The 27,387-nt window shown below is 46.7% G+C and overlaps 1 protein-coding gene across 6 annotated transcripts in view; it reads right to left on the reverse strand.

Moving 5' to 3' along the window:
- Positions 1-1,312: 1,312 nt before the first annotated feature.
- Positions 1,313-27,387, reverse strand: part of LOC128702322 (AT-rich interactive domain-containing protein 3C) — a 385,866-nt gene continuing 359,791 nt past the window's right edge. For 2 of the 6 annotated variants that reach the window (XM_070102108.1, XM_070102104.1), the window contains 4 exons: positions 7,465-7,679; positions 6,097-6,409; positions 1,878-4,284; positions 1,313-1,822 (listed from right to left, as the gene is read on the reverse strand). In XM_070102108.1, the coding sequence (XP_069958209.1) occupies positions 4,178-4,284; positions 6,097-6,409; positions 7,465-7,679 (635 nt within the window). In that variant the 3' untranslated portion in view covers positions 1,313-1,822; positions 1,878-4,177. The remainder of the gene's footprint in view (positions 1,823-1,877; positions 4,285-6,096; positions 6,410-7,464; positions 7,680-27,387) is intronic. The other 4 variants (XM_070102106.1, XM_070102105.1, XM_070102109.1 and 1 more) reach the window with 4 other exon arrangements.

Consider the following 27,387-nt stretch of genomic DNA (forward strand, 5'->3'; position numbering starts at 1 on the left):
CACTTGTTCCAGCATTGTTCCAAACTTTTTTTTGTAATTACATTACCTAATAGAATGCTCCATTCTCTTGATTGCCGAGTAACTCACCAAACCTATTACAACTATGTAGCCTCTTACCTGAAATACTCATTTGTACTTCCTGTTGTAATTCATTTACAATAATTTTTACCACTGATTATATCATTGCTTAATTAATTTTAATTATAATCAAGGGGAAGCGCTAAACCCGGAGGATTATACAGCGCCTGGGTGGGGGGAATGTGGAAGGCATTCAGGCTTAATTCGGGGAACTGGAGCACAGATCCAATTCCCTAAATCAAGAGCCCCTCACCAACATCAAGGAACCTTCCATGAGGGGAATTAATTTTAATCCTGCCCATAATAATCAGCATACAAGGGTCCTTGATGTTGGTGAGGGGCTCTTGATTTAGGGAATTGGATCTGTGCTCCAGTTCCCCGAATTAAGCCTGAATGCCTTCCACATCCCCCCCCCCGGCGCTGTATAATCCTCCGGGTTTAGCGCTTCCCCTTTGATTATATTATTATTATTATTATAATCAAGGGAGAAGCGCTAAACCCGGAGGATTATACAGCGCCTGGGGGGGGATGAGGAAGGCATTCAGGCTTAATTCGTGTAACTGGAGCACAGATCCAATTCCCTAAATCAAGAGCCCCTCACCAACATCAAGGAACCTTCCTTGAGGGGACCTTTGATTATAATAATAATAATACATACAAGGAGATTTTGGCATATACACTCAACCACTATTTCTTTTATACAACGATGTATCATCTCCAAATAATAAAATAAATACGTATTGAATGCGAAGTTTAATATTGTATTGCGTGGTGGATGATATATGCAAATTGAAATATCGATTACCTTCACGGAGGGAGGGGGGGGGTTGTAAGAGCTAAACCCATAGAGGTTATACAGTTCTTAGAAGGGAAGAGTAACTCCAGGTTCCTTCAGAAGCTGCCTCACAGGGTGTTCTGTTGTCTTGTCCAATACCCCTGCCAAGCTACCCAAGACTGTATAACCCCACCCGGTAGATCATCAGATGCAGCATTCTCCACCTGACCTCAACATTCTGAACCTGACTATAAATACTCTCGTACCTTCCAACCCCAGGTAGATCCGTGTGTGACTTGAGAAAGCCCACTGTGTGGGTGAAACGTTGTCAATAAAGGATCACATTATACTGTATTTGTGTTTATATTTCCACTGTGTCGGTATTTTATACCATTTCCAGTTACCAGGATCACCCGCAGCAGCACTTCCACTTAAGGTAAAGAGAAATTACACCACATATTTGTTTTAATACTTTATTACATTTGTTCCACTTTTTTTTAAGTAACTCTGCCGCACTACTTACATAAAACTTATCAGTTAACCATGCTGAGGCGAGGTGGGTGACACCACCTGTGTCAGGTGGCTGTGTGGGTGACACTGCCTGTGTCAGGTGGCTGTGTGGGGGATGCAACCTGTGTCAGGTGGCTGTGTGGGGGATGCAACCTGTGTCAGGTGGCTGTGTGGGGGATGCAACCTGTGTCAGGTAGGTGGACGCCACCTGTGTCAGGTAGGTGGACGCCACCTGTGTCAGGTAGGTGGACGCCACCTGTGTCAGGTAGGTGGACGCCACCTGTGTCAGGTAGGTGGACGCCACCTGTGTCAGGTGGGTGTGTGGGGGATGCAACCTGTGTCAGGTGGGTGTGTGGGGGATGCAACCTGTGTCAGGTGGGTGTGTGGGGGATGCAACCTGTGTCAGGTGGGTGTGTGGGGGATGCAACCTGTGTCAGGTGGGTGTGTGGGGGATGCAACCTGTGTCAGGTGGCTGTGTGGGGGACGCCACCTGTGTCAGGTAGGTGGACGCCACCTGTGTCAGGTAGGTGGACGCCACCTGTGTCAGGTAGGTGGACGCCACCTGTGTCAGGTAGGTGGACGCCACCTGTGTCAGGTAGGTGGACGCCACCTGTGTCAGGTAGGTGGACGCCACCTGTGTCAGGTGGGTGTGTGGGGGATGCAACCTGTGTCAGGTGGGTGTGTGGGGGATGCAACCTGTGTCAGGTGGCTGTGTGGGGGATGCAACCTGTGTCAGGTAGGTGGACGCCACCTGTGTCAGGTAGGTGGACACCACCTGTGTCAGGTAGGTGGACACCACCTGTGTCAGGTAGGTGGACGCCACCTGTGTCAGGTGGGTGTGTGGGGGATGCAACATGTGTCAGGTGGGTGGACGCCACCTGTGTCAGGTGGCTGTGGGGGGGACGCCACCTGTGTCAGGTGGCTGTGTGGGTGGACGCCACCTGTGTCAGCTGGCAGTATGTGTTGGGGGATACGTCAGGGGAAGGAGAGAACATGGATCTGTACACATGTACGTCATGTAGAGCTGTACACTGTACATCGAGTAATTTACATAACCTTAACTCTAGTGAAATTATAGTTAATGACAAAATATCAAGAGTCTCTGCCCGAGCGTGACACCGCGGCTGCCCGAACGTGACACCGCGGCTGCCCGAGCGTGACAGTGAGATTTTAGAGGTGTGGATTAACGAGGGTTGGGGGAGGACGCCCCCGGCTTCTCTCAGGACCGGCCAGGGAGCTGCCAGCCTGCCCGCCCTAATAACACAGCCGCAGCCGCGGGAACATCGATAGCGGCTGCGGCGAGGGTGGTCTGTCACACGGATGCAGCGGCGTCCGCCTCGCAGTGTCGCGGCAGCCGCGGGCCACGAGCACAGATGAGGATCCCTGAGTAGAACGCGCACACATGCTACACCTGCATCAGCGGCCCGCAGCCAGGCCGGCGACTCACTGTTTGGCACACCTGTCATGATCACTTGTCACTGTGACCAGCCGCGCATCACACAACTGACCATAAACACTTAGTGAAAATATTACATTCCATAATGACATGAAATCTATGGTGTTTGGGAGGTGAATGCTGTATAGCCCTTGTGGTTTAGCGCTTCTTTTTGATTATAATAATAATTGGGAGGTGAACAAAATAGCATATGAAGTCAGGTTCTTTGTAGCCACACTAAGTAACATTAAACTCAACAAACCTGGAATTTTGTTTGTCAAACAATTCAGGTACAAAGAACATTCGCTGAACATTATAGAATTTTGAGATCTTTAATATCAATGTGATATTGCACACTTCACGAACTAGTTACACTTTTTCATTAACAAAACGTTTAATGCATAAATAAGTGTATGGCAGACCGGTAGATATAGCCTGCCACATGCGGCAAGTCCCTCGGCAGGATATCTGCTGATGTGGTTCAGTCAATATGGCAGGACACTAGGAACCTTGAACCTTTTACTTAGTCCCAACACTTGTAATCTCACTAGTCAACAGCGGTCAACCTAAAAACAACAAACAAAAACAATCAACAACTTAACAAGAGGAACAGCAGAGGTCGCTGCCTCGTGGGCGGCTGATTGTCTGCACCGAGTGGGCGGTCATGGCGGAAAGGTGGGTGGTTGAGTGGCTGGATGGGCGGGTGGGTATCGTCTGCTCAAGTCGTGGAGAGGCGGTCCCATTTTGTCCGCCGAGGAAGAGGCCACAGTGATGGGCGGAGCAAGAGTCCTCCAGTTTCTTCGTGTAAAGGACGCCACGAAGTGTTGGAGGCGTAGCTCAGACCGCACCAGCAGCAGCTTGCCATGGCCACATGATGGCCTACCATGGCCACATGTGTGTGCCCACCGCGACTGCACTGCTTGAGTATTACATTCATGAGATCACCACTTTGTTGCCTTAGGCTACACTGACCGGACAACTTAGAAACAAGAATATGCCACTTGCTCTCACACGGAACATGACTGTACACCTATCACACACAACAAGATAATTACACAAATAAATACAAATAACCCTGATTCAGGGTTCAGCATCTTCAAGCACTACATTGACTTTATTACAAGGTAACAGCTGAGAGCCAAATGTCAGGGCACTTGGCCAACAGAGCTTGGCTAAAGGTGGAGAGAGAAAGAGCAGGAGCTTCCACAGTCGAACACTCGTTCCGTGATGCTCCTTCACCGCCCGCAGCCTCCTAGGGGGTGAGTAGCTCCTCAGAGGGACAGGGGACGGCCCTGTACCACTCACAGCCCCTTAGAGTGAAGCTGACTCCTCCAAGATGGCGGGGTGAGGGGAAACGAGAAGGCAGCAGTAGCAGCACCTTAGCTGAAGCGTGCTCTGGGTGCCTGGGCGAACAACACTCCTTGATACAAGATGCCATTGATCTCCATACTAACCACCAGACTCTGGTCCTGGCTCCGTCCATCTCCTGCAACACAAAGGCAGCAGGTTAGCAACATACACAAAATAAGAAAAGGAAGAAAATGCCCGAGATCAAAACGGAACCTGCTGTGACACGGCCACTTCTGACTTCCCTTTCTCTACCAGAAGGCAACTTTGTTCTCTTGACAATGTTCAGAAGCAAGGTTAAAAACCTGTTATGTCCATCTTCATAAGTTGCGTAGTAACTGATAAAAAGCACCAATTTTGCACCAGAGGGAAAGTAACACGAATGAAATTACTTTGGACACCTTTAATAAAAACATTTCAGTCCTTGAACCTTGATCACCTCAAACACACGAGTATGAGAGGAGACAGACTGTATATACACAGATGCAGGAGAGAGTAATTGTAATAGTGATGGTATTATTAATAGTAACTGATAGTAGTAAGCGAAAGACGCCGGAAGTGGAGAGGAGTATATCTCATGATAATCACTTGGCAGCCTCCTAGAAGTATGATGTAATATATGGCTAGTATGGTGGAAATATAACTGTTGGCTTTTTTGAACGAAGGTGCTGGAGACAGCCATAAGTGAAGCTTCAAGACATCGTCGTCTCTAACATTCATTCCCAATAGATCAGTTTAGCATCCATCTTGGCATTGCTGGTGTCATCCCTGTTGCAGGTGTTTATGTTTATAAATTCTCATGAATAAATTTCTCCCGGTTCCACCACATAAAACCTGTCACACTGCCAATAGTTAAGTGTATACTCACATCTCCTTAGCGGGAACATTAAATGGGCACTTGGAGGTTACTTCTGGCAAGAGTTTGTCTTGCTACATCACTACAACGTAACACTAATTTTTTTGGGGGTTATCTTTGACGGTAGATTGTGCATAAATTTATGCACATTCTTATTTTCAAGAACGCAATAGTTCCATTTTATGTTTCCTCTAAGGAAATACACGGGTTTAGCATTCCCCATAATAATCTTAAATACATTATTCCCTGTCTGGAGAGACTTGTCCATTATGATTTGTGAACATACCGCCAGTAACTAGGGTGGCATCAGGAACATCTCCAGCAGCTAGGGTGACAGCACCGCCTGTCATACAAACACCAAGAGGAACATCTCCAGCAGCTAGGGTGACAGCACTGCCTGTCATACAAACACCAAGAGGAACATCTCCAGCAGCTAGGGTGACAGCACCGCCTGTCATACAAACACCAGGAGGAACATCTCCAGCAGCTAGGGTGACAGCACTGCCTGTCATACAAACACCAAGAGGAACATCTCCAGCTGCTAGGGTGACAGCACTGCCTGTCATACAAACACCAAGAGGAACATCTCCAGCAGCTAGGATGACAGCACCGCCTGTCATACAAACACCAGGAGGAACATCTCCAGCAGCTAGGGTGACAGCACTGCCTGTCATACAAACACCAGGAGGAACATCTCCAGCAGCTAGGGTGACAGCACCGCCTGTCATACAAACACCAGGAGGAACATCTCGTGCAATGGCAAGATGCTAAACAGATCTATTGGACACCAGATTTAAGACAATAAACATGTCCTCCAGTTTCGCTCATCACCTCCAGCATTATCGTTCAATAAACCGATTGTTTCCACAAAATTAGCCCATATATTACAATACATTTCCAGGGGACAGCTTTAAGATAAACTCTTCTCCACTAACGGAATCTTTCACCTACTACTGCCAGTATCTAAAGTGATTAAGGTCAAATAACTGAAATATTTTTAGTAGAAGAGTCTTAAATGCATTTATTTCAATCACTTTATTATTAATTATATTTTAAATTACTGGGATAGACGACAGTGTTAAAGTTTGTACTCACCCCTTGATGTGATCTTTATATTGGCACCGGGTTGTCCTGGGGGCGCGGGCGTGGTGGGCGGGGGCAGGTGTGGGTCGTGGGCATCCTCATGCTGGGCTGGTCGCTTAGCCGCGGGTGGTACCGGACTCTCCTCCAGGCGGCTGCGTATGTCATTACGCAAATCGTTGCGCATGTCGTTACGTAGGTCGTTGCGTAGGTCGTTGCGCAGGTCATTACGCATATCATTGCGAAGATCTGCACTCTCCTTTACTCGCCCCGGCCGCTGCAAGCAGAATGCTTGATAGCCCCGGTTATCAAGAAACAGCGGCGCTTCCTACGTGATAAGACACAAGCTTAGGCAGGATACAAACACTAACACCACGCACTGCTCCTCACTACATACTCATGACAGTCCTCAGACAAGCTCAGGGAGGATACTAGCACCTTATTACCATTCAACTCTCCTCACTACATAATGTATTCTAAGCAATATACATAGCTCTGACTGCAACAATAAGCAATATACAACAAATTCTTTCGTGAAATTTTTATCTTTGTTATTGACCAAACTAAAAATGGTGAAGTGAAGTTACTGGAGTATCATGACTTTCAAGATTGTCATTTTTTGTCATATGGTTAGTTTCTGTGGTAAGGAATCTACTGCTGTATGCTGTCCCTTCTTTCACTTAATTTCATGGGGTTCAATATCTTGGCTGACGTAACAACTCGTGTACTTTAAGACGCACCTGAGTTTCCCCGTCTCTTAATACCATGTTTATATTTCCACTATAATCTACCTTGTTCATAATTATTTTCTTAAATTATACTATAACTTAAGAAAATAATTATGAACAAGGTAAATTATAGTGGAAATATAACATATTAGAAAACAGGGGAACTGACGTCACTCTTAATTCATTTAGAACACAAAAGTGTAAAAAAAATAGCTATTAGCACAAGACATAATAATAGAGGCTCTGAAGTGTCTTAGTGAAAAGTATGAGGGTGAATTTTCTCTGTATTTCAGATACTTTGGAAGGTAACAGCACACAGGTCAGCGGCACCAGCCTGGAAGCTTGGTTCAACCACACTAGTACTCATGGGACGTTTGGGAATCCTTATTGAGGAAACGTTCGCCAGCCAGTGTCTTCTTCAGTCCAGTACAGAGAAGGAAGATGATTAGTAGTTTGAGGTAATCAGTCCCTCATCGACTCCAGGCTGAGGGACTGATCACCTCAGACTCCTCATTATATTGTCTTCTCTGTATTGAACTGAAGAAGCCACTGGCTGGCGAAACATTTCCTTAATAAAGATTCCTAAATGTTGCACAAGTGCCTCATTCCTCAACTTGTCGGTTTTCTAAGTCATTTCCACCACACTAGTACTCACATCTTCTTTAACGTCCAGATTGAGTGCTTCTTTCTGTGGAGGGAACGGCACGCCGCCGCCCATAGGGTGATGTGGAGGAGGAGGCGGCAGCTTGGGACCCTCGTCCTCGTGGGGGAAGCCTCCACCTCCAAGACCCTGGTTGTAGAGCTTCCACATGGTGAGTCTCGTGGCTTCCAGCAGTGCCTCTTGTGACCCTGGCGGAGACCCACCACGACCTGAGGGACGAAACAGAATTAGTCAGCAAAGATTGAAGTTTGCCGTCTTAACTGTTAGGTTGTGCACCTCGTATCCATCTTGTGGACGGTAGCGCAATAGCATATTGGATACACAAAAGTCACAAAAGCTTGGCCCTAAAAAGGTTAAAACGGAAGTACATTTGGATATATATTATCGCAGAAAAAACAATACCTTCAGCATTACTTTGTCGGTAGAAATCGAGAAACTAGCATTCCCTACCTGGCGCTCATTTAGGCGTCACTACTCCGAGGTCCGGTCCCAAACCAGACCAAGTTGTCCTGATCGACAAGGTTATTGGTGCCGACCGCACACGATCAATCGTATGCTTCATAGCCCATCTAGGGGTTTGCAATTTCCCTAATGCACAAAGGGAATGTACTGAAATATTGGTCCCCTTACACTTCACAAATGCTCTTCATATCTACCCAGCTTTTTGCTTTCATATGGAGCGATTTATGTATGCAGATTTAGAACCAGTCTCTCCAGCAATTTCTAGATGTAAATTATGGTGTCCTGCTTACGTTCCAAAGAATACAGCTTGAGGAACTTGAACGTTTCCAGTAGGCGAGACGACTCACGAAATCGTAATGATACGATTGCAAACCAATAGACCCCTGGCAGTCTTCAAGCTGGCACTGGACAAGCACCTAAAGTCGGTACCTGACTAGCCGGGCTGTGGCTCGTACGTTGGTTTGCGTGCAGCCAGCAGTAACAGCCTGGTTGATCAGGCTCTGATCCACCAGGAGGCCTGGTCACAGACCGGGCCGCGGGGGCGTTGACCCTCGGAACCCTCTCCAGGTAATACCATACCACGGGCGAGGTTAGAACCCGTGATCAGAGTGGGTCTGGAGTTTTATGACTGATCGCGGGTTCTAACCCCGCCCATGGTATGGTTTAATAGTTGAGGTATCTGAGTTTATGCGAGGAGAGAAAAATCTCTCCACTTTCCTAGTTCTGCAACTTCTCCCGCTAGCATACAGCAGTATTCCCCTAGCAGATGCTTAGGAACAAAACTATCAATATTCTCAACAGTCTAAAGAAACTAACATATTTCGAATAAAACATTGTCTCGTATGGGCGTGGTGTATTATGACGCTTCTTGCGTTATCAATACAGGCATCAACGGATATAAACAGCGGCGAGCGAGCGTCCAGTAATGTAAACAGTCCTCGGTTACATCACTAACATGTACTCACACAGCTGAACTGGCGAGAACACACTGCATATGATTCCAATCTACATAAACAAACACTAATAACACCTCTCTAACTTGTACAAACAACCCCTTAGCATGTGCACACAAACTCTAGCAGGAGTCAACAAACAGATGGGTGAGCAGCGGCATTGGGGAATGGGCGGAGTGGGTTGGTAGGGGTAGCGAGAAACATGAGGGAGGTCATGACGCACTCCTCCGCCCATCCCCGCCCACACACGCCCACTACCACCACCAACATTTAATTACTACATTCTGAATTAATGATGCACACACACACAGGTGGCTTGGGGAGGTCATGAATCAGGCACAGTACAAGCTCCGTCTGAGAATCCTTGTGTCCCACTCCCGGGGAAGTATTCCTCACTCATCACATTAACCCGAACCCCATAAAACTTGCATCTCCAGCACAGTGCGCGGCGACGCCCACTCCACACGCTCGTTGCGCATGCTGAATAATGTTTGTATTTATATCTAGTGCAACGTAATGTTCCCAAGTAACGGTACAAGTTTTAAAAACTCGCAGGAAGCAAGAAAGGAACAGATTTTAGAGAGGCTATTTTTCTCCTAGGCAAGAAAGCAAGGAAGAACCAGACATGCTTGGCTTAAAGCCAGGCTACGGGTGTAGGAAAGCTCTTGAAACGGGTCGCTTTTGACTATAAACTGCGACATATGGCACTATGGCAACTTCTTGTGAAAGTGTAGCAGCCTTTAGTCTAATACTTTGACATCCTTCAGTCTGACGCTGTAACAACTCTTCTCCGGCACTTGCCGGAGAAGAGAGGTATTTCTCGAGAGGTATTTCTCGGGTGCCATTTCTAATGTGGCATCCTTATGCCATCCCGCAACACAGAAAATACAGTATCTTTCCCCCACAACCAACGGTGGCCTGTGCAAGAGCTGGTGATCTGGTCGGGACTTAGGGTCCATCTTAGACTGAAACACTGCGGTAAGTACCGAAGAGCTGAGACCGACCACTCCTTCTCCCCATTAATCTTGTCCAAAGTGATATGTAAATATCTGTAAACCGGGCTCCCATCCTCTCTCAGGCTGTGGTGGAGAGACTGCCTCAGGCTGTGGTGGAGAGACTGCCTCAGGCTGTGGTGGAGAGACTGCCTCAGGCTGTGGTGACGAGTGACTATTTGTGTCCTCGCCACATCAACTGTTACATACCAGGAACATGCTATTACGTACAAGAAATACTCTCCTCTTTCATGTTTACCCGAAGCTAATCTGCGGTTACTTGACGTTTTCCTGGCGTTTACGTATACTGGCGTTGACCAGACGTTAACCTAATGTTATAAAGGTGTTTAACGTATGTTGATCTAGAATTTATCTGTCGTTTAGCAGTGTTAATTGAACCAGTACCTGAGGCTGATCTGACGCTGACTTGTGATGACCTGGCTTCAGCCATCCCTGCTTCTCAATGCAGAGGGGAAGACAGCAGAACAGCACCTGGGAACATTGCTTTTGACAGCAGAGGCGAAGACAACACACGGGGAGACAGCAGACACACAACAGAGAAGGGAGAGGTAAGGAGACAGCAAAAGGAGGGGAGGAGAGGGAAGGAGACACAGTAGAGGATGATAGATGCGGTCATAAGATAATTACACTTCCACTGGTTCGCTTTACCAGTTATTAATTTTGCACACAATTTTTAAATTTGCATTTTTGTGACTGTAGGTGAAGTCTGGATGATTGGGCGAGTTCTATACTCGCCTATTTGTACTTGCTTACTGCTTGTAGTTGTCCATTCAAGGCTATTCGCTAGTTTTGATCATTCTTAGCCTCCAGAATCCGACCGTACCTACTCTTGAAACTGTGTGCCCCCGCCACTTCTACTTACAGCCCTGAGACCGAATAAAAGGTATATCCTAGTACCCAGTCTTACAATGTCCCCTTATTACTGTGTACCACGTTATCACGCTCTCGTTTAGTTCTCTGTTTTAGAGTCGTTAGCTTGAGTTTATTAAATATGTCCGACGTTGGTACCTCTTAGCCGGTACCAACGTCGTTAAGAACCTTTGTAGTTTACATACTCCAAATGCGGGTTCACTGCTGGCACCGCATACAGGATGTTTACCCTTGAGTTTTGAGTCTTTCTACTCACGGAGCCCGGCCATGGGCCAGGATCGTCAGGGATCCCTCCATGGGCCTAAAGTCGCGCATATTATCCTGTTAAAATTATTGAAATCACTTATGAGTTATACTTTGGCTGAAAACGTACTTCTGGCGATATACCTGATATACTGCTTATACACAGACTACACCCTGGGATCCCATACACCGGGAGACTACACCTTGAGATCCCATACACCGGGAGACTACACCCTGGGATCCCATACACCGGGAGACTACACCCTGGGATCCCATACACCGGGAGACTACACCCTGGGATCCCATACACCGGGAGACTACACCCTGGGATCCCATACACAGGAAGACTACACCCTGGGATCCCATACACAGGAAGACTACACCCTGGGATCCCATACACAGGAAGACTACACCCTGGGATCCCATACACAGGAAGACTACACCCTGGGATCCCATACACCGGGAGACTACACCCTGGGATCCCATACACCGGAAGACTACACCCTGGGATCCCATACACCGGGAGACTACACCCTGGGATCCCATACACAGGAAGACTACACCCTGGGATCCCATACACCGGGAGACTACACCCTGGGATCCCATACACCGGGAGACTACACCCTGGGATCCCATACACCGGGAGACTACACCCTGGGATCCCATACACCGGGAGACTACACCCTGGGATCCCATACACCGGGAGACTACACCCTGGGATCCCATACACCGGGAGACTACACCCTGGGATCCCATACACCGGAAGACTACACCCTGGGATCCCATACACCGGGAGACTACACCCTGGGATCCCATACACCGGAAGACTACACCCTGGGATCCCATACACCGGGAGACTACACCCTGGGATCCCATACACCGGGAGACTACACCCTGGGATCCCATACACCGGGAGACTACACCCTGGGATCCCATACACCGGGAGACTACACCCTGGGATCCCATACACCGGGAGACTACACCCTGGGATCCCATACACCGGGAGACTACACCCTGGGATCCCATACACCGGGAGACTACACCCTGGGATCCCATACACCGGGAGACTACACCCTGGGATCCCATACACCGGGAGACTACACCCTGGGATCCCATACACCGGGAGACTACACCCTGGGATCCCATACACCGGGAGACTACACCCTGGGATCCCATACACCGGGAGACTACACCCTGGGATTCCCTACACCGGAAGACTACACCCTGGGATCCCATACACCGGAAGACTACACCCTGGGATCCCATACACCGGAAGACTACACCCTGGGATTCCCTACACCGGAAGACTACACCCTGGGATTCCCTACACCGGAAGACTACACCCTGGGATCCCATACACCGGAAGACTACACCCTGGGATCCCATACACCGGAAGACTACACCCTGGGATCCCATACACCGGAAGACTACACCCTGGGATCCCATACACCGGAAGACTACACCCTGGGATCCCATACACCGGAAGACTACACCCTGGGACCCCATACACCGGAAGACTACACCCTGGGATCCCATACACCGGGAGACTACACCCTGGGATCCCCTACACCGGAAGACTACACCCTGGGATCCCATGCACCGGGAGACTACACCCTGGGATCCCATACACCGGAAGACTACACCCTGGGATCCCCTACACCGGAAGAAGACACCCTGGGATCCCATACACCGGGAGACTACACCCTGGGATCCCATACACCGGGAGACTACACCCTGGGATCCCCTACACCGGAAGACTACACCCTGGGATCCCCTACACCGGAAGACTACACCCTGGGATCCCATACACCGGGAGACTACAATACCACGCCAGAAAGTGATCCAACTCAACAGTTTCTAAGTTGGATCCATTTGTTTACACTGGACCCGCGTCTCAGGTGTTTAATACAACCACTGAATCTGTTGTTCCAGGTCTGACGACACCACTGAAATAGCCGTTGTTTCCTGTATGTAAGCACCCCTGCAACGACCGTTGTTCCAAGTCTGAAAACACCACTGAAGCAACCGTTGTTCCAAGCCTGAAGCCACTGAAACACCTGTTGTTTCAGCACTAAACAAGAAATGGGGACAGCTGCTAGTTTTCAAGGTATCAAGAACTCTCTATCCTTCCAGGATAAAGAGCTCTTGATTCTAGGAATCTGAGCTTCCCCGTGGGTATAATGAGATGTACATAGCGTAGTGGGCCGCCAGTGTGCTTCTACACAAGTATTTTAACAATTGTGTGAATATTAAGAGAGTGGTGGTAACAGCGGGTGGTGGTGTGCGTCCGCCCGGTGCATGGTGTCTGCCTGACGGGTGACTCTTGTTGCATGAGGGAGGATGATCATGATAGCGGGGTCATCCATCACCTGCCCAGCCCCGATATAACCCCCACCAAGCTGTTTCTGCCACTAATCCCACAATACCCACTACCCCAAACACCCATACCTGACCCCCTACCACCAACGTGTTGACCCCTCTCTCTCCCTTTACACACGTTCCCCTCGCTGACGTCCCTTTCCCTACGTCCCTGCTGCCCCCCCTACCACCCCATCAATGCCTCCTCCCCTTCCCCTCATGACATGGGTCTGCCGCCCCTGCATGCTCACTACTTCCACTCTGACATGACTTAAACACTACTTTTCCTGCACTCATATCTAATCACCTTATTTTTCAGGTGATATGTCTAATTACCTTGTTAGCTTTCTGCTGACATGTCTGACCATCGTGCTGGTTTTATCAGAGTACTGCTTCTTGCTGTAAATATGCTGTGTTTGCTGTAAATGTGCTTTGTAAATACGGTGCTGTTTCAAGTGAGCTGCTGTTGCTGTAAATACGTCGTTTTAAACTCGCTTCTGTTGCTGTAAATACCCTGTTAGTGGGAAGTTTTAAGTACGCTACTGTTGCTATAAATGCGCCGTTGTATTAAGTATACTGTTACTGTTAATGTGATGTTGTAAATACGCTTACTGTTGTTGTAAATACTTGATAAGTCGGATTTATGGCTTGGCTGCAGGAAGTAGGGAAAACTCTGGAAAGCCTTCGAAGGTATATCAAAGGTAAAGGTATTACCAGCAGCGCCCAGCAGGTAAACCTTTCAAACTTTACTGTTTACATTCAGTATATACATACCTTTAATACCTTCCGTCCCCCCCCCAAAATGCACTGCACAATCCTACGGGTTTAGCAGTTCCCCGTGATTATTATAATACCTTTACTCTCCTATACCTTTGATGAGTTCCGAGAGTTTTTCTACTCCTGGAGCCCGGCCATGGACCAGGCTCGTCTGGTGCATGCTTGGTCAACCAGGCTATTGCTGCTGGTGGTAGTAGTACTTCCTTTACAACCTAGGAGGCCTGGTCTGAGACCATTCTATGGGGAAGATTAATATTCAGAACTACTAACACAAGCCATCATCGGGGCCAGGAACGGTGACTCGACCCCCTGACTGACAAGATGCTTGAAGCAAATGGTGGTCCCGTTTTTCTTGGACTCCCTTCAGGTCAAACGTTATTGTTTCATTTCTCAGGTGTTATATGACCTTCAGGGTTTAGTTCTTCTTCCCATGGGTATAATGATCCTGTGAGGTATTGGGACAAGTTCTAAGCGGCGCTTCTGCGCAGATGGTCAACAGTCTGTCAAGTCCCGCGCAGTTATTATTATTAAAGATTCGCCGGTATTCTCCGGCCCGGGCCTTTTCCAAGTGGTGGCCCGGCCTTGGCTCCCTGTCTTGCGAGTGTCTGAGACCTAAGTCTCCCATGGGAGGAGGCACAAGTATCTCCTCATCTTTGGGATCAACTGGCCACAAGCTAGGCCTCTCTGGTCTGCCATCCCCGCCCCAAGGGGGCTAATGGGAATGTTAGTCTTGCGAGCTGCAAGCTCTGGTTCAGGCACCTACCCTACCCTAGAAGGGCTAGGCATGGTGTCGATCCTGCCGCGCAGTGATTACCGACACCGCGAGAAGTCTCAATGATGGCGACTTTCTCAGAGTCAGTAACTTGTTAATGTTTTGATGGTTTAGTTATTTCTTGTTATATATTGACAGTATTCCTTACATATAAACACTTAATGTTATGTAGAGCGATATAAATAGTTTAAAAAACTAAGAAGTTAGTTGATACCAGTAGCACACAGGTGCTTCTTGCTTCCATACTTGTCCACATAACTCCTTCCAAACATGTATGGAAAACTACAGGGAGCACTAGTGAGGAGCACCTGGATCACTAACTAGAGGGAGCACTGGTGTGGAGTACCAGGCTCACTGTAACTAGAGGGAGCACTGTGGAGTACTAGGCTCACTAACTAGAGGGAACACTGGTGTGGAGTACCAGGCTCACTGTAACTCGAGGTACCACTGATGTGGAGTATCTGGCTTACTAACCAATTCTATAAACAGGGAGGACCAGAAGACATTACCATTTCGTAAAATGAAATCAGATAAATAGAGGATTATTACAATGTGTTTGAGATGGGAGGAGAGGGAGCCAGAGGATACAGGTGGCAGTGAACACGAACATCAGCCACGTGTTAGAAAATGTTTGTTGCGGCGAGTAACTGGAATGCTCTGGATGAAGAAGTCGTAGAGACAAACATTATACGAAGCTTCAAGAGTAGACATGATCGGGTCCTGAAGGCCAAAAATCGGTAAAACCTATCGATAAGAGGTAAGTGGCGGTGCCAGGAGTCATGGTTCGACCCCTTAAAACATAAGTAGGCGAGTACGACTAGGCGAGACATTTTCCGGACGTGTGTGATTGAGCGTGATCTCCGACAGATGCGGCGGCAGGTAACAATTAGCGGAGGTAATATAGATTCGAGGAGCTGACCATTCATGTAGGGAGAGAGGCACAAAAGACTAATTATCATATCGTTTATGGACGGAATCAAACCTTATTGTGTGGCTTCCTTTGAGGCCGGGAGTGAGACCCGCCTCTCCCACGTTTTGTCTGTCACCATCACCTCACGGGTGGCACTCACCCTCGCCCCTGCCTGAAACTGGTACTTCCTGACGATGAACCTGCCCTTTAGTTACAGGTCCTTGAGGTCATGTTCATCTCTTCAATGTATATAGCATGAACCAATGTCTTGGTGTATACGCCAGTGATGACTCCCAAGTTTGGGATCCGGGCAAAAACAAGCCGCAGCGAGTCTGGTTGTACCTACAAGTATGTCGTCTTGTGCCTAGGGTCACGCTAAGATTGTCCTTCTGCTGAAGGAACCACGGGTGTTGCCACTAAACAAACCCAGACGGGGCCATCACCTTCGTGGGGCGTGGCCAGAGGGAGCATTGCCTTGATATGACGTGGCCAGACGGAATCTTCACCTTGAAGGGCGCGGTTAAGAGGTTTTCACCTTGATGGGGCGTCCCGGGCCTCGGAGAGGACACAACGCGCGGCCGGATGAGACAGGGCCCCAATATTCTGACACATGGACACAATTCGTCAACATCCAACACGACTCCCGCAAAAACGAAGAACAATCCAGATTAAGCATGAATAGGCGGGGAGGTGTCAAGGTCGCGCCGGTGTTGCCTTCCCTGCACGCAACTCTCGCCATTAATTACCTTCCAGATAAAGTTACAAGTTGGGACGGTGGGCGGGGACGGGATAGGTACCTGGTCCGCCGCGTAGTGAGGCTGCTGGCGAATGATCCATCATCTCTTATCCGTCGCATCCTCCTTCCACTGATCATTTCTATCCATCTTCGACTCATCCATATACGTCTTTCCTTCCACTGTGTTCCACCTCCCCATCACTACGTCTTCTACCCTTATCCATCCTGACCATCTGAATCATTACACACTTTACTTTAGTTAATACATTAACCTTTGAATTTACAATCAATTCACGTGCCACTTTAAAAAGAACTCCCAAACTTGATCTCCTCAGTGAAAAAACAACGGAACATTGCAATTACATTTGCAAAACACAGAATGGATGATAGTTAATAGCCGAGGCCAGAAACTATGAATCGGGCCTAGCAACACAACGAGGCGAGTACAATTTTTATTAGGATGAAGAATTTCATGCCCAGACGCTGACTAAGACACCAAGACACCCAGGGCACGGATAATAACTACAGACAAACTACACCAGTCAGCCAGCCAGGGCCTCCCTTGAGATAACAAGAAGCCATGTGCCCCACACCACCATCTTCCTCTGGGCATCACAATCATCTCTCGCCTATTCCTCCTCCCTCCCTCTCCCAATATGCAAATGCAAAATAATTATTCACCTTGGGTAGAGTTCCAATTAACAAGTGACGAGACTAAGCGAAATTAATGGCTGGCCCTCGGCTGCTACAACCAGCCTCAAGAACCACTGGGATCATTCCTCGTCCTTCTCCTCCTCCTCTTCCTCCGCCTCCATCCATCACCAAGTCCTTCCAGTTCTCTGCAACTTCCCTTTTCCCCACAACTGTCTCCTGGTGTACCTGTCAGTGAAGTGCTGGAGGTCCTTCATTAACTACTTCCCAGCGCTAAATTCTCTACACGATTTTAACGTTTTTCTCAAGAACACCTTAATGCCACTACCCGCCAGGGCCACTACCCACTGATGCCTTCGGGTCACCAGTTGCCACACACTTCAGTCTATACAACCGCCTATCCCTACCTTGTAGGTACATTTTCCAGGTTTGTTTGTATTCATATGCGCTTCACAGGTCAAGCATTTCAACCAGCTTTCCAGGTAGAGCGACTATCTTTACCTGTCATGTCCGGAGTCCATCCTCACCGTGCAGGTCCAGCACACATTCACACCCCAGGTTTAGCAGCAATTAAAATTAGCTACATTCCGCAAGCCATTCGCACCTTCTACAGCCACTCTCTTCCACAGCCACCCCCTTCCACAGCCACAGCCACCCCCTTCCACAGCCACCCCCTTCCACAGCCACCCCCTTCCACAGCCACCCCCAAGCTTCAGGTGGATTATTATTATAATCAAAAAGAAGCGCTAAGCCAGAAGAGAGCTTCAGGTGGAGCAGATATTTTCAGCTTCAGGGCCAACACTTACCCACGAGGAAAGAGAATGCAGACAAGTGTTGTAAATAAACTCATCAAAGCGAGTTTTACTAGCAATGCTAAAATTACTGACAAAAATGTTAGGTAAAAGGTCACAGATGCAACTAATGTCACAGTTGCATCTGTGACCTTTAAGTTATTACTCTAGTTATGCTCATACAAAAATGCCATTTATTTTCATCTTTATATATATATGTATGTAGGTATGTATGTAACCCTGCTAACTGAACTATGCAATAACCGAATAATCAATTTAAATGTTACAGGTCCTTTTAGTGTTATCTTCCAAGATGGCGCACCAGTTCACACCAACAGAGTTGTTCAAAACTGTCAAGAACATTACTACATTAAACACACACGTTGCCCCCACAATCGCCGGAACTAAATATTCTCGAGCATCTGTGGTGTCAGTTGGAACAGTAAGTCAGGAACAGATTTCCTCCACCGTCGTCTCAGAGTTATTATAGGTTTCTTGAGGAATGGCTCAAAATTCCCCTGGATACTGTTCAGATGCTATATGAATAAATTCCTCGACGAATTATTGTTTTAGTTGCAAATGAAGGACCGACTCCATATTGAAAATAAGAAATGCTATAGAAAAAGGTATTCATTTTTGTCCAACCACTGTATGTATAGTTAAGCTCACTGTCATGAGACAAGTCACTGTAATCTTGAAGTCACGTTAAGCTTCCTCCTGAAAGATCCTGTGACTGGTTTCCAGAGTTGTTCTCGCACAGCCGGGCCTTTAGCCAGTCTTTGGTGGCCTCCTGATACCCGAGAGATAGATAGATAGATACATATACTCCATATTGTATTTTTGTCATTGTATTTTGTCAACGTATCTTGTTTTCAAAGGGGGTGGTAGGAGAAAATTTTCAAACAGTTTCAGGGAGAACCTTAAGTTTTCCCTGAAGCAAGTTTATTCTTTTCTCTGAGCATGAAGGTCCCCAGGACAGTTCTAGAGGTGGTACTTCCCTATATATATATATATATATATATATATATATATATATATATATATATATATATATATATATATATATATATATATATATATATATATATATATATATATATATATATATATACACATCTATATATTTATATATATATACATATATATATATAAATATATATATATATATATCTATATATATTATATATATATATATATACACATATATATATTTATATATATATATATATATATATACACATATATTTATATATATATAATTATTTATTATTTTTTTATTATCACACTGGCCGATTCCCACCAAGGCAGGGTGGCCAGAAAAAGAAAAACTTTCACCATCATTCACTCCATCACTGTCTTGCCAGAAGGGTGCTTTACACTACAGTTTTTAAACTGCAACATTAACACCCCTCCTTCAGAGTGCAGGCACTGTACTTCCCATCTCCAGGACTCAAGTCCGGCCTGCCGGTTTCCCTGAACCCCTTCATAAATGTTACTTTGCTCACACTCCAACAGCACGTCAAGTATTAAAAACCATTTGTCTCCATTCACTCCTATCAAACACGCTCACGCATGCCTGCTGGAAGTCCAAGCCCCTCGCACACAAAACCTCCTTTACCCCCTCCCTCCAACCTTTCCTAGGCCGACCCCTACCCCGCCTTCCTTCCACTACAGACTGATACACTCTTGAAGTCATTCTGTTTCGCTCCATTCTCTCTACATGTCCGAACCACCTCAACAACCCTTCCTCAGCCCTCTGGACAACAGTTTTGGTAATCCCGCACCTCCTCCTAACTTCCAAACTACGAATTCTCTGCATTATATTCACACCACACATTGCCCTCAGACATGACATCTCCACTGCCTCCAGCCTTCTCCTCGCTGCAACATTCATCACCCATGCTTCACACCCATATAAGAGCGTTGGTAAAACTATACTCTCATACATTCCCCTCTTTGCCTCCAAGGACAAAGTTCTTTGTCTCCACAGACTCCTAAGTGCACCACTCACCCTTTTCCCCCTCATCAATTCTATGATTTACCTCATCTTTCATAGACCCATCCGCTGACACGTCCACTCCCAAATATCTGAATACATTCACCTCCTCCATACTCTCTCCCTCCAATCTGATATCCAATCTTTCATCACCTAATCTTTTTGTTATCCTCATAACCTCACTCTTTCCTGTATTCACTTTTAATTTTCTTCTTTTGCATACCCTACAAAATTCATCCACCAATCTCTGCAACTTCTCTTCAGAATCTCCCAAGAGCACAGTGTCATCAGCAAAGAGCAACTGTGACAACTCCCACTTTATGTGTGATTCTTTATCTTTTAACTCCACGCCTCTTGCCAATACCCTCGCATTTACTTCTCTTACAACCCCATCTATAAATATATTAAACAACCACGGTGACATCACACATCCTTGTCTAAGGCCTACTTTTACTGGGAAATAATTTCCCTCTTTCCTACATACTCTAACTTGAGCCTCACTATCCTCGTAAAAACTCTTCACTGCTTTCAGTAACCTACCTCCTACACCATACACCTGCAACATCTGCCACATTGCCCCCCTATCCACCCTGTCATACGCCTTTTCCAAATCCATAAATGCCACAAAGACCTCTTTAGCCTTATCTAAATACTGTTCACTTATGTGTTTCACTGTAAACACCTGGTCCACACACCCCCTACCTTTCCTAAAGCCTCCTTGTTCATCTGCTATCCTATTCTCCGTCTTACTCTTAATTCTTTCAATAATAACTCTACCATACACTTTACCAGGTATACTCAACAGACTTATTCCCCTATAATTTTTGCACTCTCTTTTGTCCCCTTTGCCTTTATACAAAGGAACTATGCATGCTCTCTGCCAATCCCTAGGTACCTTACCTTCTTCCATACATTTATTAAATAATTGCACCAACCACTCCAAAACTATATCCCCACCTGCTTTTAACATTTCTATCTTTATCCCATCAATCCCGGCTGCCTTACCCCCTTTCATTTTACCTACTGCCTCACGAACTTCCCCCACACTCACAACTGGCTCTTCCTCACTCCTACAAGATGTTATTCCTCCTTGCCCTATACACGAAATCACAGCTTCCCTATCTTCATCAACGTTTAACAATTCCTCGAAATATTCCCTCCATCTTCCCAATACCTCTAACTCTCCATTTAATAACTCTCCTCTCCTATTTTTAACTGACAAATCCATTTTTTCTCTAGGCTTCCTTAACTTGTTAATCTCACTCCAAAACTTTTTCTTATTTTCAACAAAATTTGTTGATAACATCTCACCCACTCTCTCATTTGCTCTCTTTTTACATTGCTTCACCACTCTCTTAACCTCTCTCTTTTTCTCCATATACTCTTCCCTCCTTGCATCACTTCTACTTTGTAAAAACTTCTCATATGCTAACTTTTTCTCCCTTACTACTCTCTTTACATCATTCCACCAATCGCTCCTCTTCCCTCCCGCACCCACCTTCCTGTAACCACAAACTTCTGCTGAACACTCTAACACCACATTTTTAAACCTACCCCATACCTCTTCGACCCCATTGCCTATGCTCTCATTAGCCCATCTATCCTCCAGTAGCTGTTTATATCTTACCCTAACTGCCTCCTCTTTTAGTTTATAAACCTTCACCTCTCTCTTCCCTGATGCTTCTATTCTCCTTGTATCCCATCTACCTTTTACTCTCAGTGTAGCTACAACTAGAAAGTGATCTGATATATCTGTGGCCCCTCTATAAACATGTACATCCTGAAGTCTACTCAACAGTCTTTTATCTACCAATACATAATCCAACAAACTACTGTCATTTCGCCCTACATCATATCTTGTATACTTATTTATCCTCTTTTTCTTAAAATATGTATTACCTATAACTAAACCCCTTTCTATACAAAGTTCAATCAAAGGGCTCCCATTATCATTTACACCTGGCACCCCAAACTTACCTACCACACCCTCTCTAAAAGTTTCTCCTACTTTAGCATTCAGATCCCCTACCACAATTTCTCTCTCACTTGGTTCAAAGGCTCCTATACATTCACTTAACATCTCCCAAAATCTCTCTCTCTCCTCTACATTCCTCTCTTCTCCAGGTGCATACACGCTTATTATGACCCACTTTTCGCATCCAACCTTTACTTTAATCCACATAATTCTTGAATTTACACATTCATATTCTCTTTTCTCCTTCCATAACTGATCCTTCAACATTACTGCTACCCCTTCCTTTACTCTAACTCTCTCAGATACTCCAGATTTAATCCAATTTATTTCCCCCCACTGAAACTCCCCTACCCCCTTCAGCTTTGTTTCGCTTAGGGCCAGGACATCCAACTTCTTTTCATTCATAACATCAGCAATCATCTGTTTCTTGTCATCCGCACTACATCCACGCACATTTAAGCATCCCAGTTTTATAAAATTTTTCTTCTTCTCTTTTTTAGTAAATGTCTACAGGAGAAGGGGTTACTAGCCCATTGCTCCCGGCATTTTAGTCGCCTCATACGACACGCATGGCTTACGGAGGAAAGATTCTTTTCCACTTCCCCATGGACAATAGAAGAAATAAAGAGGAACAAGAGCTATTTAGAAAAAGGAGAAAAACCTAGATGTATGTATGTATATATATATATATATATATATATATATATATATATATATATATATATATATATATATATATATATATATATGCATGCATGTGCGTGTCTGTGAAGTGTGGCCAAAGTGTAAGTAGGAGTAGCAAGATATCCCTGTTATCTAGCGTGTTTATGAGACAGAAAAAGAAACCAGCAATCCTACCATCATGCAAAACAGTTACAGGTTTCTGTTTCACAGTCATCTGACAGGACGGTAGTACTTCCCTGGATGGTTGCTGTCTACCAACCTATATATGTATATATATGTATATGTGTATATGTATATATATGTGTATATATATATATGTGTATATATGTACATATATATTTTTTTTTTCAACAAGTTGGTCGTCTCCCACCGAGGCAGGGTGACCCAAAAAAGAAAGAAAATCCCCAAAAAGAAAATACTTTCATCATCATTCAACACTTTCACCACACTCACACATTATCACTGCTTTTGCAGAGGTGCTCAGAATACAACAGTTTAGAAGCATATACGTATAAAGATACACAACATATCCCTCCAAACTGCCAATATCCCAAACCCCTCCTTATTTATTATATATATCTATATATATATATATATATATATATATATATATTATATATATATATATATACATATATACATATATATATACATATACATATACACACACACACACTATTTATTACACCTTTGAAGAGTTTCGAGAGTTTTTCTACTCTGAGCCCGGCCATGGGCCAGGCTCGTCAAGTAAATTTTACCTGCAGCTCGCAGGCCATAAGAGGCAGGTTGAACATTCATCCTGTACATAAAACTGTTTAGCGCTTCTTTCTGATTGCAATAATAATGCACATAAAACTTATCCAGTTTCCTCATGAAAAATTTGTCTCTGAGTACTTCCCCAGGTGCAATATTATACCCCTATGGGTTTAGCGCTTCCACCTTTGAAATACCCTTGATGGGTGCATCCAAGAGGGTGAACCCGGCCATGGGTCAGGCTTGCCTGTTGCTTTCCTGGTCAACCCGGCTACTGCTGTTGCTGCTTGCGGCCTTCTGACCCACACATTCATCACAGCCTGGTTGATCTGGCACCTGGTGAAGATTCTTGTCTAGTTTCCTCTTGAAAACTTCTACACTTGTCCCAGCAGTGTTTCCGATATCTTCTGCTAAGATGTTGAATAGTCTGGGACCCCGGATGTTGATACAGTGTTCTCTTATGGTGCTCACTGGGTTTATTTTAAATTTCCTCTCTTTTATTTTAAATTTCCTCTCATATCTCTCACTGCACTGTTTATGACGGTGTGCAGCTTTGGAACAAGGTCCTCGAAGTATTTTCCAGGCATATATCATCATGCATCTCTCCTCAGCTTCACCGAGGATATATTTAGAAGTCTGAGGCGTTCCCAGTAGTTTAAATGTTTTATTGGCTCTATGTGGGCCGTAAACGATCTCTGTATCTGTTCCAGCTGTGATATCTCTCCTGCCCTGAGCGCAGATTTCATAGCTTTTAGGTGAAGAGCCACCCACACTTCACAGGAGTTAGCTGGGAGGTTAGTAAAGTGGGGGATTAGCAGGAGGGTAGGAGCCACCCACACTTCACAGGAGTTAGCTGAGGGGTTAGTAAAGTGGGGGATTAGTAGGAGGGTATGAGCCACCCACACTTCACAGGAGTTAGCTGAGGGGTTAGTAAAGTGGGGGATTAGTAGGAGGGCAGGAGCCACCCACACTTCACAGGAGTTAGCTGGGGGGTTAGCAAAGTGGGGGATTAACAGGAGGGTAGGAGCCACCCACACTTCCAAGGTGCATCACTCACCATCCATCTCCACGCATGATCAACTTGAGCATGATCATGTGTACTTGCCTCTCCATGAGGGGTGCATTACCCAGGTAAGGTGGGGGCACCAGTGATGGGTAGGGACAAGGGTTTCATGGGGAGATGGGGGAGGAGTGGCAGGGAGTCTTCACTCCCCGCAGGGAGGTAATCACCCCCTGCAGCGCCCACCACCCCGCCCGACACACACTCACTCCACCTTACTGATGGCTTCTTACTCATCTCTCGATTAAACTCACCATCTGTGATATCGCCGCCCACCGCCAGGTGTAGGGATCCACCCAACGTTACAGACGTTTTTGCTTACGAGTAGGATTGAAGAAGTCACTCGTGGCGAAACGTTTCTTTTAATAGACGTCCTGTACTGTACACAAGTGTTATTTTCAGCAGACGTTTTATCATTCATGTCTTATCTTTTCATCCTCGCTATATTCTTCCCCCCCCCACCATAACCTCCCTCACCGTTACTGTAATCTCCCTCCAACCCCGCCATAACCTCCCTCACCGCTATCATAACCTCCCTCAGCCCAGACGTAACGTCCAACAGCCTCCCTCCACTCCACCAAAACCTCTTAACTCCACCATAACTCAGACTGCCTCGATTATCAACACGCTCCAAATCACAGCAAGGAAAGACGGTGCAGAATGCAACACTGCAACCTTGCAACAATGAGGAAACACTATTTAAGAATGTGCTAAAAAGGCGAGATTATATACGGTCAGCAGACCGGAGGAGGTGAGAGTATCAACACACTGCCCGTCTCATGTATAGCAACTAACTGCCTGCCTAGAGAGGCAGGAGTGAAGCAACACACTGCCCGTCTCATGTATAGCAACTAACTGCCTGCCTAGAGAGGCAGGAGTGCAGCAACACACTGCCCGTCTCATGTATAGCAACTAACTGCCTGCCTAGAGAAGCAGGAGTGCAGCAACACACTGCCCGTCTCATGTATAGCAACTAACTGCCTAGAGAGGCAGGAGTGAAGCAACACACTGCCCGTCTCATGTATAGCAACTAACTGCCTGCCTAGAGAAGCAGGAGTGAAGCAACACACTGCCCGTCTCATGTATAGCAACTAACTGCCTGCCTAGAGAAGCAGGAGTGCAGCAACACACTGCCCGTCTCATGTATAGCAACTAACTGCCTGCCTAGAGAGGCAGGAGTGCAGCAACACACTGCCCGTCTCATGTATAGCAACTAACTGCCTGCCTAGAGAGGCAGGAGTGCAGCAACACACTGCCCGTCTCATGTATAGCAACTAACTGCCTGCCTAGAGAAGCAGGAGTGAAGCAACACACTGCCCGTCTCATGTATAGCAACTAACTGCCTGCCTAGAGAGGCAGGAGTGCAGCAACACACTGCCCGTCTCATGTATAGCAACTAACTGCCTGCCTAGAGAAGCAGGAGTGCAGCAACACACTGCCCGTCTCATGTATAGCAACTAACTGCCTAGAGAGGCAGGAGTGAAGCAACACACTGCCCGTCTCATGTATAGCAACTAACTGCCTGCCTAGAGAAGCAGGAGTGAAGCAACACACTGCCCGTCTCATGTATAGCAACTAACTGCCTGCCTAGAGAAGCAGGAGTGCAGCAACACACTGCCCGTCTCATGTATAGCAACTAACTGCCTGCCTAGAGAGGCAGGAGTGCAGCAACACACTGCCCGTCTCATGTATAGCAACTAACTGCCTGCCTAGAGAGGCAGGAGTGCAGCAACACACTGCCCGTCTCGTGTATAGCAACTAACTGCCTGCCTAGAGAAGCAGGAGTGCAGGGACACACTGCCCGTCTCATGTATAGCAACTAACTGCCTGACTAGAGAGGCAGGAGTGCAGCAACACACTGCCCGTCTCGTGTATAGCAACTAACTGCCTGCCTAGAGAGGCAGGAGTGCAGCAACACACTGCCCGTCTCATGTATAGCAACTAACTGCCTGCCTAGAGAAGCAGGAGTGAAGCAACACACTGCCCGCCCATGTATGCTAATGCAATGTGCTAAAATATTAGAAAAGAGTGTAATAAATTGTGTATTCCCGGTGTTCCCACGGGTCTGAGGCGGGAGGCCGGCGTGACGACTTTCCTTAGAGGAGTTTGTTGTTGCTGCTGCTGCTGCTGTTTGTGGTGCTGCTGCTGTTTGTGGTGGTGCTGCTGCTGTGTGGTGCTACTACTGCTGCTGCTTGTGGTGGTGGTGGTGCTGCTGCTGCTGCTGCTGTTTGTGGTGCTGCTGCTGTTTGTGGTGGTGCTGCTGCTGTGTGGTGCTACTACTGCTGCTGCTTGTGGTGGTGGTGGTGGTGGTGGTGCTGCTGCTGCTGTTTGTGCTGCTGCTGCTGCTGTTTGTGGTGCTGCTGCTGCTGTTTGTGGTGGTGCTGCTGCTGTTTGTGGTGCTGCTGCTTGTGGTGGTGGTGGTGGTGGTGCTGCTGCTGTGGCGGTGCTGTTACTACTGCTTGTGGTGGTGCTACTGCTGCTTGTGGTGGTGGTGCTGCTGCTTGTGGTGGTGGTGCTGCTGCTGCTGCTGTTTGTGGTGCTGCTGTTACTACTGCTGGTGGTGGTGGTGGTGGTGGTGCTGCTGTTACTACTGCTGGTGGTGGTGGTGGTGGTGCTGCTGCTGCTGTTACTACTGCTGCTTGTGGTGGTGGTGCTGCTGCTGCTGTTGTTGTTACTCCTGTTGCTTGTGGTGGTGCTGCTGTTACTACTGCTGCTTGTGGTGGTGCCGCTAATGCTGCTGCTTGTGGTGGTGGTGGTGCTGCTACTACTGCTTGTGGTGGTGGTGGTGGTGATGGTGGTGGTGGTGGTGATGGTGGTGGTGATGGTGGTGGTGCTGCTACTACTGCTGCTGCTGCTTGTGGTGGTGGTGCTGCTACTACTGCTGCTGCTTGTGGTGGTGGTGCTGCTACTGCT

Source organism: Cherax quadricarinatus, chromosome 80 (genome assembly GCF_038502225.1).
Source record: "Cherax quadricarinatus isolate ZL_2023a chromosome 80, ASM3850222v1, whole genome shotgun sequence".
Lineage (NCBI taxonomy): Eukaryota > Metazoa > Arthropoda > Malacostraca > Decapoda > Parastacidae > Cherax > Cherax quadricarinatus.